At 34.7% G+C, this 13,885-nt stretch overlaps 1 protein-coding gene across 2 annotated transcripts in view; it reads right to left on the bottom strand.

The window, feature by feature from the left end:
- Positions 1–1,276: 1,276 nt before the first annotated feature.
- Positions 1,277–13,885, bottom strand: part of LOC128232570 (citron rho-interacting kinase-like) — a 49,653-nt gene continuing 37,044 nt past the window's right edge. For both annotated transcript variants that reach the window (XM_052946212.1, XM_052946213.1), the window contains 15 exons: positions 12,952–13,114; positions 12,261–12,424; positions 10,513–10,660; positions 10,124–10,316; positions 9,501–9,740; positions 8,994–9,099; positions 8,671–8,751; positions 8,036–8,177; positions 6,952–7,184; positions 6,545–6,653; positions 5,493–5,624; positions 4,596–4,676; positions 4,103–4,184; positions 2,757–2,924; positions 1,277–2,422 (listed from right to left, as the gene is read on the bottom strand). In XM_052946212.1, coding sequence (XP_052802172.1) covers positions 2,251–2,422; positions 2,757–2,924; positions 4,103–4,184; positions 4,596–4,676; positions 5,493–5,624; positions 6,545–6,653; positions 6,952–7,184; positions 8,036–8,177; positions 8,671–8,751; positions 8,994–9,099; positions 9,501–9,740; positions 10,124–10,316; positions 10,513–10,660; positions 12,261–12,424; positions 12,952–13,114 — 2,214 coding nt within the window. In that variant the 3' untranslated portion in view covers positions 1,277–2,250. The remainder of the gene's footprint in view (positions 2,423–2,756; positions 2,925–4,102; positions 4,185–4,595; positions 4,677–5,492; positions 5,625–6,544; positions 6,654–6,951; positions 7,185–8,035; positions 8,178–8,670; positions 8,752–8,993; positions 9,100–9,500; positions 9,741–10,123; positions 10,317–10,512; positions 10,661–12,260; positions 12,425–12,951; positions 13,115–13,885) is intronic.

Here is a 13,885-nt window from a genome sequence, read left to right as displayed (position 1 = left end):
GCTCCTTGTTTTGAAATAGATAACAGGGTTTTAGCTAAAGAGTTAAGGACGGGTAATGCACACTGTCCTTTTTTGGAAGTACTCTTCTGCCCTCATGGCGATCAGCATGTGCACTCCTCCGCCTTCATATAATTCAATGCTTAAGACTGCAAAATATTTTTTTTTTGTTTTGATTGAAAACATATTCACTTTACACATTTGGCAATTGAAACCTACAATGACTTCAATTGAAAGCAATTCCAAACATTTTGGTGCAAATTTACAATGTTCAAATTATTCACTGCCCGTTTCTTTTGAAGCACCCTGTCCCTTTCCTGCAGCACCCTGTCTTTTTTTAAAATCTGGCTAAATCCCTAAGAAGGTATGTCTACTCAGAAATATCATCTCGAAAAAGCGTTGGTAAGATAACCCCTGATCATCTTTTAGAGGAGTGCAGTGCACAAGAACTATAACTCTTCTGAGCTTTTAAACAATAATAGTTATTTACTGGTAAACTTATTTTGTCTGGAGCATATCCTTGTGATTTTCCTAGCTTTTGCACCAAACACTGTTCTGTTCTTATTTTGGCAGCGGATATGGTGGTCTGTGAGGGGTTCATGTACAATTTCCGCTTCTCTTCCAAATTTGTTTGCGAAAGCTCTTCTATTCCACAAACAATTCTGATTGACACAAATGCTCTCAACATTGAGCTTAAGGGTTAAAGATGCACTCTAACTCCCAAATAAGGTGTACCACAATTACCGTAATACAATTGTTTTAATTTACCCAAAAGGATGAATACATTTCTAAAACAATGGTTCTTATGAAGGATACTGTGCTTAATTTAAAAGAAAGGTGCAGGAAACACAGTATTTCTACCTTATGAGACGATAGTTGATCACCATAAATCTTTTAGCACTCACCAGACATTTAATAATTGTGCGTTTTCAGCTATTAAATACACGGTTACAATATTGTTACCAGTAATGAATATTTCCATAAATGCATTTTTTAGAATGTAGTTAAAGGTTTATCACTCAAAATTTATGTTTGTTAAACATGTGTATGTATTGATTTTAAGTAAGAAAGAGTGTCACTTTAATGATTGTGCTTCTATCCACAACCTACTCCTTGCCATATGTAGAATTGTGAGTTTTGAAAGATAAATTGAAAAGTATTGTTTTCCAATTTGCGATTTCTTTCCCGATTGTACATCATCAGGGAGCAAACATTGTTGCCAAAAATAGCCCTGATACTATGATGTCATTGGAAACAATAAAAAAAGTTTTGGTGCAAAGTGTTTATTCCAAAAACAGACACACGATGACATTCATAGGTCTGTATTGCGTCTTAAACAAATATGACATTATAATGATTATAAATAAGGCACAATATACACAAGAGATACCCAATAAAAGCAATACGAAATGAAGAAGACAACAACAATATGATACACAGGAATAAAAAAAATGAATTAAAAGAAAAAAAATAATTTAAGATAAAGTCATATTACATGCATACATAATATTCAGAGAAAGTGTACGACTACTTTTAGGGAGATACTTTGAGAAAAAAGAAATACTCCTGTAAGAATTTTGCCATTTAACCATGCACAACAATACACTCAGAAAGTTTCTGTATAGTTAGAACAGCAGTTAGCCAAATTTCATTACATACAAGGCAAAGGTTGAACACAGAAGTGGTTTGAAGATATTCACTATCAACAAGAAACATGAAATGGCTTATTATCCAAAACATACTTTTACTGGCTGTATTGGATAAATTAAACATGCATGCAAGCCAAAAGAACACACTGGTAAAACATGCACTTGATTTCAAACATTTAAATACAGCCCTTTAGAAAAAAACTCTACACAACAACTGACTTGTCAAATTATATAACCCTTACATGTCCATTAACAAAATCATCTGCAATACATTTAAACTTTATCCTACCAGATGACCCTATTATTACTGGTAAATGTGAGGCATATAAAATAATTTTAATTCAAATTAAATATTACAACAATTAAACCTATACTTTTATACAGTAATTACAATAGGTCAATGCAAAAGTCAATCCTGTTAATTAATATACCCGGTAGCTCTTCAGACATAACTGTGTGTATTTGTGGCCATTTGCAGAAAGTTATGTATGCCACCAGTAAAGGTCATTTAAGCCACCATTTTTTTCTGCATTTCCTAATACCAAAGATTAGTCTGTACATTACTAATGCCAATTCTAGCCATTGTAGGAAACTTTAACAATAACTAAAGTTCAGTCTGAACACTGCTGTAGCTGGACACCGTGGATGATGAGGAAACACTGCTGTTACTATCGATGGAGGTGAGGGACAGGCGTCGACACAGACGAGGAGACTTGTACTTGTTCACATTGTAGGTTTGGCTCTTGGAACTGTCACCTTTCTTGGCCGATCGTACACTGAAACATAGTGTATAACATGTAATTATTTAACAACCTGAAGATAATGTTTGTACAGATTTACATAAATTTACAGCTATTATTTTACTTGGAATTTAAAAGAATTTGAGAAACAAAATACCTAAAATTGATGGCCCTACGCTATCAGTCACTCGAAGAACCATGGATAACATTTTTTTAACTATATTTCTTGTTTCAATAAAAAAGATACATTGCCATAATCAAGTCTCCACTTGGCATCTTCATTGCAAATGAAATAGCCTTTTTAGATTAAAATGTTGAACCATACCCGGTTCTTGTATTCAAAACCATCTTTTTTTACCAAAACACTCACCCCAGTCTATTCTCTTTGCCGATGGGAAGTTCTATAGTCCCGTCCTTGCCCCGTAGACTGAGCATTTGGGTGGTCACCCCGTTACTCGAACCCACAAATACCGTGCAGGGTTCCAGAGCAACGCCCAGATATCGAGGTCCCACAAGGTCGATAGATGTCTGCTTGCCCCTGTAATATTGATATAATCTCAGCTTAGTCATAAGTTTTTTCTAGCAACAGCACTGAATACTTAATTCGTAACTTTCATTATTCAAATGGGTATTTGGTTGTTGGTCCTAGCATTTTGTGAAAAGTTAGCATATAGATATTTTTAAATAAGGACAAGGCTAAAAAATTATTCCTTAAAGCTGCACTCTCAAAGATGGACAGTTTTGACAACTTTTTTATTTTGCCTTAGAATAAGCCAGTTTTGCATAAAGGTCAGAAAACGAGTAATATAAGACTGCCGACAAATGATATCAGATCACAGTTTTTCATATTTAGGTTTGAAAAGTGATGTTTTATGCAGAAAAACTCATTTTTCTTAAAGAATTAATAATGCTTTTAGCCATAACATTTTCGAACTTTAATGTTAAAAACTTCGATCTGATTATGTCACCAGTATTATATTACTGGTTTCCAGATGTTTATGCCAAAATTGGTTCATTAAAAGACAAAAAATAAAAAAAAGTTGTCAAAAGGGTCAATCTGTGAGAGAGAAGTTTCAAAAGTAGAAAGTCTTGATAGATGCACAAAAGAAACTTATTAATTTTAAAAATATTTAAAAAAATAACATGCCACGTTTCTGTTAATTGAAAACCCCATTTTACAAGGCTTATATTTTATTATCGGTGCACAAATCATACGCTTTTGTTTTGTTTAATTATTAATGTTAAATGAGTTAAACATAATAGTGCATTATAATTAATATGTTTTTTTGTTCATCTACCTCTTTTAGACGTAAGAGTGAAACACCAGTGTTACAGAATTAGTGAACCATGATGTATTTAAAGCGTTATTTCCAAAAATCTAAAAATAGTAACAACAATCAAGTATTTGTTTACATCGTATCCACCTTTTTTTACTTGAAATTTGAGGGATTGAAACATTCTACCACTTTTGAACCCAATCTACTGGCTTGGAGACCTAAATCTACTGCTCTGACATTGCCAGAGGTTCACATGTCTGGAATTATTTTAACTATTGAATATAACAAATCATTCTAAATACCAATACACATATTTGTATACAACAAGAAAATGGTCAAAAGGGATGGTTTAAGATGTACAACGACTTAACTAATTAGCTATTTGCTTCAGTGCTAATCTGAAGAAAAGAAAGAAAAGAAAACTGAACTATTAGCCTACCTGATTTCCTGCTTACTGGCTGGGACAGTGATGGCTTGGACACTGGTGAAATATGTCACATACAGGAATGGCTCTTTGTATGCTGTAAAGAAAATAAAACATTACCAAGTACAGAACACAAATTTCCTAAGAAAGACTTCTGATAAACCTTGGCAAATGTAATATGTAGTTCATAATTATACTGTATCACAATAATAAAATATTTGTAAATAAAGCATCGTATGGAATATGGGTCACTGTAACGGTAATGAACGACTGTTTCTGACTATGTTCAGCTGGTTTTGTGTACTTACTACTAGTACAGTGTAATGGCAATGATTATTTGATCAGCTGTGACTTGAAATTGCTTTTTATGAAGGTATATGAGGAACCAAAATAAAATTTCTGAAAGAGATGGTCAACACATTTTGTTTTGAAAAAAATTGTTGCGAACATAAAGTCTGCTAGTGAGACGATTAAAAGTGGTTTTAATATATGCCAAAATGAGCGTTACCTAGAGAGAGAGGTAGACAACTCCACTTCATGTCAGCGGGCCGGCTTCTTCTTCCCTTGTTGTCCACATACACACCAAACTCTGAAAATGGGCGGTTACAATGATCAATCCTGCATAGCAGTACTCAATATGGAATTTATTAAACAACTTTAGCAAACAAGTTTAATAATTATTGCATTGAATGACCATGATTGTGATAGTCTGTTTATATCAAATTCAATATTGTATTTATACCATAAAAACTAATTTTATATTTTACAGTGCTAAATATATAACAAATGGCTGTATTGCTAAAACATTTTCAATGCTGTTAATTTATGTGGTCACGTTAAAAGTTATTACACTAGTTATATATTTTCTCTGAACACAGCCAATGCTATTAAATGATCATGCTATAACCTAAAACAGTGTGTGTAAACCACATGATAAAATGCATCATAAATGCTTTGTCGGAAGGCAACATTTTGCTTCGAATGAAGACTTTAAACAAAGATCATTTCACTATTTCTTCACCATTTTAAATGAAACAGTGTGCAGTCTATGCCGCTGAAAGAGCCCCGCCTTCGGTCTTTTACCAGACTTTGATTGAAAGTTTAGTTTCTTAAAACACTTCAACAAACCTTTTCACAACACAGCCGGCTGATGGAACACTATCGAAACATTATTTTGGAAAGGGGTTTGTCAGTGTTTGATGAAACTAATCACCTAATCAAACTCCAGTCATAAAACGAAGGATGGGCTCTTTCAGGGGCACAGACTGCACACTGTTTCATTTTAAATGGTTTAGTTGAAGAAAAGTTATCTTTGTTTTAAGTCTTCATTTTAAGCAAAATTTTGCCTTCCAACGTAGCATATATGACATAATTTATCACATGGTATATTTAAATGTTTGGTTACCATGGAAACAGAGCAGAAACTCTAATGGCAGGCCTTCAGGTGAGACTTGCACCACAGCCAGAGGGTAGCTGTGATGGGTGGCCGCTCCAAACGCAGCAAATGCCAGAGAGCTGTCCTTCTTGTCCACAAACTCTGAAAACACAAGCATAGATACATAGTACACATATATTATCTAAAAGACAAAATCTAGAATCTTCCTAGCGTCTGATGATTCGATTTCTTTCATTTTTTTGTAATTAGTTTGAATAAAGAGAAATACCTGTTTTAATAAAATTTTACATTTATTCGTTCTCGGATTTTACATTGATTACAATGTTTTCAACCTTCTTAAAATCTATTAAGTTTACCTACTTTTATTGACAGAGCACTGAACAGCAACTGACAGATACTAATTTCAACAGAATTCTGTAATTTTTAGCCTAAAATCATTCAATGTTCAACAGTGTTTTTTACGCTATTCCGCAAGAAAGCATTTTATGTCACATTTGTTAACAATATAGTTCTTTTATGAGCATGTTATGACGTGTTATCATTGTTACACGAATTTTATTTACAAACCACACAGTATATATTTGTATATTTCTGGCTCTATAGAATGTGAACCAGAGTCACTTTAAGAGATTTGATTTTAACTGATACACTATCTTTTTATACAGGAGCTCATAAATCAACCAGCGCCACTCCAGCCAGTAATGATGCTGATTAAGAAATGGCAATAGCTTAAACACATATATTCCCCAAAACAGAAATCTGTGAATCAGAATTGTCACGTAGTAGAAGTGCCCATACTTTTACAAGTAAAGGTCACCATAACCATGACCTTGACCCCCAAATTCAATGGGGGTCATGTACTTCCCATGACTACTGGTAATATAATTACTTACCATGACTCTGCAACAAGTCATCCAAAAGAAATTAATCAGAAATGAAAGTGTATCGGGGTTGACACCTGACAAAGTCATCACTATGTTTCTGCTATCCATCGCTGGCGACATAAATATTCAGAAACACCAACAAAAACTACTCTAATCTTATCTTAAAAACATTCTTACCCAGCAAACTGGGATGATCCAGATTGATCTTGTAGAATCGGTCAGTACCAACGATGGCAAAGCCTTCCACGACAATTACACAGCTGCATGGCTCCATTGAGGATAACTCCTGGAAGGGATGATTGAAACAGTTGTTCAACAGGAAAAGCTTATTTATGTAGAACACTTAATATTCAACACATTTACATACAACTGTATTTAAAAGCTCAAATAGTTTCACTGTTTTAACACAGCTCTTTGAATAAGAAAACTATGCAAGTCAGGCACAAGTTTGTTATTTTTTAGCCTAAAAAATTGGTTCAACTAGGAAAACAATTTTTTTTTATCATGTACATAAACATAGAGCATAACAGGTGAAAACCCTTTCAAAAAATCATACTGAAACCTGCTAACATCTTAATACCCACCTTCCTAACACAAAACTGCCTCAGCTCAGGGTTATACTTCATGACTAGGATCTTCTCCGTCATGCCGACCACCATGTACACCGCGTCCCCGCACATCCCGACGTCAAACACCGTGCACCCGACCACGTCACTGACAACATTATGGTGGACAGGCTGGGTCTCCTCCCCGCTTGACTGCCCCAGGCGTAACTGAATGAGCTTCTTGTCAATTGTGAGAATACGTCGATCTTTGCCTGAAACAAGAAAATACACATCACTTGTATATCAATATGGTATGATCTTACAAATTTCATTTTAGGGATATTCCAGTAAAACATATACTAGTAACCCACAAGGGAAGGCAATTATTATATAAAGTATATGGGTGGGTGTCTTATTTCTCTAATTTGGACTCCAAAAGGGTAAATTTGCTCCTGTAGGGGGATGGTATATTTTAAAGTGCCTTCCGCATGGGGTTATATGTTTAAATGGAATAGCCCTTAGCAATTGTTCAAGTAAGACTAATATTATTAAAATGTGAAGGTAAGAGTAAGTCAATAATCTCCAGACAATTGAACTTGGCAAGTTTACTTAAGAAATCATTAGCATACATAATCATATTTTGTGGTTATAAGGCCAGGATTGGATCTTTTACAGTTACTTATACTTTTTAAAAATTGTTTTCAATGTTTATCTAGCTGCAATGATGTTTCATTCCAATGAGCACAACAATTACTCTCTAATCTAGTATCATATTAGGGCTATTCCATTTCAACATATTACCCATGTGGAGAAGGCACTTCTAAATTATGCCACCACCCTACAGAAGCAACTCTACTCCTTTGGGGTCCAAATTAGCAAAAAGCCACCCATGTACTATGAAAATAATTGCCTCCCCCCCATGGGTTTTATGTTTTACTGGAATAACCCTTAGAATATGTAACAGTCATATTTCAATAGCTTTAATCCCGTAAATCGATTTATCCTAGGATTGGATCAGATGCATACACAGCCATTATTATAAATGGATATTCAAGAATTAGTTTAAAAGAAATTTTCTTAAGAAATCGCTCAATCTCAACCATAAACTTAAGGACTAACTTACCCATAATAAGGACAATAAGGCTAAGTTGAGGAATAAACTTAAGGTGGTGGACGCTCTCGAAGGTGTTTAGTTTTGTGAGAACAGGAGGATCACGGGTAACATTCACCGCAAACAGGCCCTCATCTGCTCCAAGTAACGTCAACTGGAAACACAACAATTATTTAGGGAAGTTCAAGCGAAAATGCAAGTTGTAAAACTTTAAAGGTGTACAACTTAGTGTTCAGTTCAGTGAGAACTCAGGGAATTTAAGTATCATTTACTGCAAATAGGCCCTCATTTGCTCCAAGTCACATCAACTGAAAATGAAACAATTTTTTTGGAAAGTTTTAGCAAAAATGCCAGGTTTAAAACTAAGTTCAGTTTTGTGGAAACGGATGGACCTCTGGTATTATTCAACACAAACAGAGCCTGGTCTGCCCCAGTAACGTTAACTGGAAATACATTCCAGTTGACCTCTAATTAAATCCCACTTGTTTAACTAAGGAGAAGTGAATAGTTAAGCTTCAGTCTCTTCTCTCAGCCTAGGTTTAACATTACCACAAACAATGCGCAAATTCAGATAATGATGTAAATGTATGTAACAACATGATCATATTCCAGACAGCAATTATTCACTCAATCATACAATTATTTACCTGCTTGCTAAGGAGCAGTGAACAGTTGAGTTCAAGTCTCTGATCTCCGCTCAGGTCCAGTAATGTGGTCATCTCCATCTTCTACAATACAAAACATACACTATACATACATTAGGATTACAGTTTCAGTGCTGATAAACATACATAATATTTGTAATACATTCCAATTACATATGCAAATCATTTTGAACATATTGTGGAATTCTTAGTTTGCTCCTTCAGAATTATTTGCACTCAAAAGACATGTAGGGAAAAACATTACTGCATCATTCCCTATTAATTAAAGATCCAAAAAACTGCAGATTTCTTTAAATTTCACATACTGAGCGTTTAACTTTGTCCCCCTTCTGGAGGTGTTTGATGGCGGCCTCCAAGCTCGCCACCCATTGTTGTTTCTCAGGGAATCCCGGGGCCATAAGATAAAGAACCCTGAAATACAATGGTAGGGATCAACTGCTGTGATTACTACAGATAATGTTAACAAGATGACAAAAAAACTACTAGTTATCTACTAAGATTTACTGGAATATAAAAATGTTTAACAAAACTCAAAAAGTTTTAAAAGCCTGGGATTGATTCAAGCTTGCAGGCTTGTGCTATTTTTGATAACTGAGTTCAACAGATAAATTATCTTATTAGTTTGCAAGCATGTTTTAAGAAAAACGCTTAAAAGGTTAGTATCATGTTGGGTGTTCATTTTTAAATCTGAATCACCACTAAATTTGTTCACAAACATATTCTTGCAAGTTTTCATACAACAATCTGCTGATAAAATGACCTTTATGTACATAAAATATGCAGATAGCCTCTATAGAACTAATAAGCCCTACCTGCCCGGCCAACATGTCGTCAATGGCTCATGCTCCAATCGAAACACATATGGCAGGTCACTATTTGCTAGACTCGGCAACTCAGCAGCACTGACTGCACTGTGTACGGTAACATCTGTCTCAGGGGGGACAAGGTCAAATGTGTCGCATGGATTGGCGTCGTTATCCTCGTAGAAGAGGAGAAGTATGTTGCCTTCCATTTTGGCATAGCGTCTTTCCCACCCAGGTTGCTTACTGCTCCTTTAATAGTTTCAAATATTGTTAAACACAGTATATATCAACCATATTCAAGTAAATCTTGTCAATGAATGTTAGCCAGCCTATCATAAATACGATTTTTTGAATCCTATGTACTTGGTCATAATTCTTAATAAGATGGCCTCGCAATGTATATCTTATCCTTGAATCATACACATGTGCAAAAGACTCCTTCTCAAGTGAAAATCTTTAATGAAGCTTAAGTCCTGTCTAAGATTTTTTGCACAACAACCACAACTTAAGCACCAAAATAATAAATTAACTATGCTTCAACAGGGGATCCCATAGTGTTGCTTGGCAATGCGGCTGGCCCCTTAGACATAACATAAGAGCTAAGTGAGAAACTTGACATATATCAACCCTACCTTGGTACCTTGAGCCAGCCAGTCATCGAAATCCCCTCTTCGCCCCCTTCCAAAGGGGATCCCACAGTGTTGCGAGGCGACGGGGCTGGCCCCTTATCCATCATGGAGGTGAAATGGCGGACATATTCCGTGGGGAGACCGCATGTCGGCTGGGCAATGTTAGAACACTTCACATGGCATACCATGGAACATTCTTTCAGGAAGGGAATAAAATAATAAAAATTCAGTATTAGCATACAGTCTGAGAAGAAATATAGGTAACATGCGTTATACAGTTTGAATTAACAAATCTGCTTGCATATACTGTAGTTACTAGTTAATATTAATATACCAGAACACCAGATAGAAAGTAAAAAAAGAAAAAACAATTTTAACATATTTAGACCTACCTTGACATTTGGATGCCTGTTTCACAAAGGGGACACTACCCAGGCACACACCACACTTGGTGGCTCTTGTATTCAGCCCAGTCACAAACCGGTGCGGAATCTTGTGCTGAATCCGCTGTGGCGTTGGAGCAGATGACAATGCAAGTGCCTGGAAAAAATGTAATAAATCAGTATTGTATTGTTTGAGTACGAGGGATGGATTCAGATCTAAAGCAGGGAAGGTTAAGAGGCCGAGACTTCTGTTGACATTGTTTCAAAGCAAGTGATGTACATTTCAAGGTACTTGTTACTTACTCAATGCAAATGTCCATCAAACAACAAACATAACAACTTGATAATAGTCTAAAATTAAAAGCTTTCAATCCTAATTTCAGGATTTATTCAGGGGCCCAATTCAGTAAGATATATGTAAACCATACTCTGCAAAAGGGTGCTTGGAGGACAACCCTTTAGAAATGGGCAAAATCTATACATTTCATGTACTTATGATGGTTTCATTTTATTGCAATGCAGTTTAAGCCAAATACTGAGTAATGCTGTTATCATTTTTATTGCAATTCAGTTTAAGCCAAATACGGAGTAATGCTGTTTTCATTTTTATTGCAATACAGTTTAAGCCAAATACGGAGTAATGCGTTTTTCATTTTTATTGCAATACAGTTTAAGCCAAATATGGAGTACGGTAAATGACTGAGTATAAGACGATAGGGGGTATTAGACGCACACAAAAAAATCCGTGAAAAATCTGAGAAAAAAACGTTTAATCTATGTTTAGGGTTAAAGGACGCATAGAAAATATGTAAAAAACATCTGTCAATTTCGGTCACTATGTTTGTTGACAGTGATGAAAAATTTTAGTGAAAATGGCGATGGTTACCTTTAAAACCATACAATGATAATGCAAAATATGTTTCATTTTCATTCGTTTTATGTTAGGAAAGGCACTTAAAAGAACTGATTGTGACCATTTGTTTCTGGATAGCACTGAAAGGTGCCTTTTATGAAAATATGTAAGATTTCTTTTTGACAGTATATCGTAAACGATAACCTGTCGAGAATGAAGTTAAGTTACGCATAAACCTTATATTGTAATGGTTTGTTCTCAAAATGTCAACACCTACAGAAAAGAATAAAGTTCGCGTAAATGTGTGAAAAAACAAGACCATTATCGCATCAATTTGTAGTATTGGTATGTTAAACAGAACAAAAGGCAATGCGAGTTTTTCACACCTTATCATACAACTGACAAAAAATATTTTGACAGTGTGAAACTTTGCTTTTAATATGCATGTTTAAATATTGTTCAATTCAATTTATTATTCAAAATAATATTGAACAACTTTAATTAATTGAAAAATATTTTTTAAAAATTAAAAATTATTAACGTCTTATGATATACCGTATCCCGATCTTCAACTGCCGTTTTAACCTGTATATACTCAATCAATATGACGCGAGTAACATCCCTTTCTATATAAAACTAAACAAACTCTCGGCTTGAAATCGATCTCAGAAAAAAAGTTCAAATTTTTTTTACTGGGTATTATACGCAGGCATTTTTTTTACATCAAATCTGAGGGAAAAAAGTGCATCTAATACCCAGTCATTTACGGTAATGCTTAGAAAGTTTCAATCATAAGCTTTACAATCTTTTCTGAAACAGGGCCTTGAACTATATCATCCCAGACAAAATTAAGTCAGAAAATAGTGTATGGAACAAGGTGATAGCTATAAGCTTATTTTATTACCTGATGGGATTTCTTCACGCTAGGGGTCAATAGAGGTTTGCCACTGGTCTGATGTGGGGCTGGGGTTCGAATCAGCACTTGGACCTGGGCTTTGATATTCGGGGTCATCATGTTAGTAGAATCCGCAACCATTTTCTCTCTTAGAGTTCCCTTTAGCTTCAACACTGAAAATGAAGAGAGAGCTGAGTAGAAGGTATACACATGTACCGTATGTTTTTTAATCGTATTTAAATAGTTTGCTGTAACCTACACTCCTAAGCTGGTAAGTAGTTTTCAGGCCAAGCATGAAATCCTTTAAATACTTTTGACTGAATTTGCACAAACACATGATAACACAGTCCATCAGAGTGCAATAGACAACCAGATAATTAACATAACTTTTTTTATATTGAAGAAGTGTTTAGCTTCCGATTAAATTCTTATGTGTTTGTATTGAATTTATGCTGTCAATTGTACTTCTTCAGGAATTAAATATGTTGGAACTAATGAAAGCAGCATAACTGATAATGTTTTTTGATTCAGCATGAAACAGTTACCTGTACTATCAATTGCCATGTACAATATTGGAGAGTGTTTTCAATTATATAATAGAAAAGTGCAATAACTAACATGCGGATCAAGTACCCCTGACAAGTATCAAGAATTCAAGTATTGGATGCAGTTCCTTTTACTTGAATCCACCAAAACCTACACTCATTTGCCTGCTTGTAGTTTTCCGCTCGAAGCCTGTCCAGTTGTTCCTGAAGCTGACGAGATTTCTTCAGCTCATTATCTAGAATTGTCTGTAGGTCCCCCATTACCGGTAATGTGCCCATAGCATCCTTGCCTCCGGACTTGGCAAAAAACTTCCCGCCCTGTTGGTTACGCAAAACAGGGTTAATATTTCACGTATTTCAACTGTTAAATGTTACAGCTTTTTTAATAATACATTAACTTTTAATTGATTATCTTCGATTTCACAGACTTAGTTATTCCACACTGCTTCTAAATTACACGTAAAAAATATTGAACAAAAAACTTTAAGGTTAGACATCCATCATTTGGATGCAAAGTGTTAGTGCATTTTCGATATTAACATAAAGATATTTCTATGTTATATTGATTAACCATTTTTATATTTTTGCATGGATGACATTTTCAAATAATACCATTGTGACACTACAATTATGATATATTAGAGTAAGGTAATAAAACAAATTTTCAGTATGATTACATAGCAATTTTATTAATTCATTTTTTTATATCATACTGTCTATATAAAAAAAAAACTCTCGGTGAAAAATTTGAAAGTATTCAAACTTAACATTTTGTTTCTTTGAAATCAAACTTTACCAGTGGCATTTTTTCACCTTAAGAACCCAAAAGGATAATAAAAATAGCCTCAATTCCAGGGGCATATAATTATGTCTTTAATTCAACTTCATGATTGCATGCAGGGTTCAACAAGTCCTCATTACAGAATGTTTAAGAAAAGTAGATATGTGGGATCGTACGATTTCAATGAAACAGTTCAATACACATTGTGAACATTATGTTTCAGATAAACCTGTGTTGTTATGAAAATATACCCAGTCTGTTATTATTGACGAATATCAGTTGAATATTGATCGAATGTAAATTGTTAA

The sequence above is a fragment of the Mya arenaria genome, chromosome 4 (genome assembly GCF_026914265.1).
Source record: "Mya arenaria isolate MELC-2E11 chromosome 4, ASM2691426v1".
NCBI classification, from domain to species: domain Eukaryota; kingdom Metazoa; phylum Mollusca; class Bivalvia; order Myida; family Myidae; genus Mya; species Mya arenaria.
Note: the sequence above shows the minus strand (reverse complement) of the source record. Positions and strands in the feature narration are given on the sequence as shown.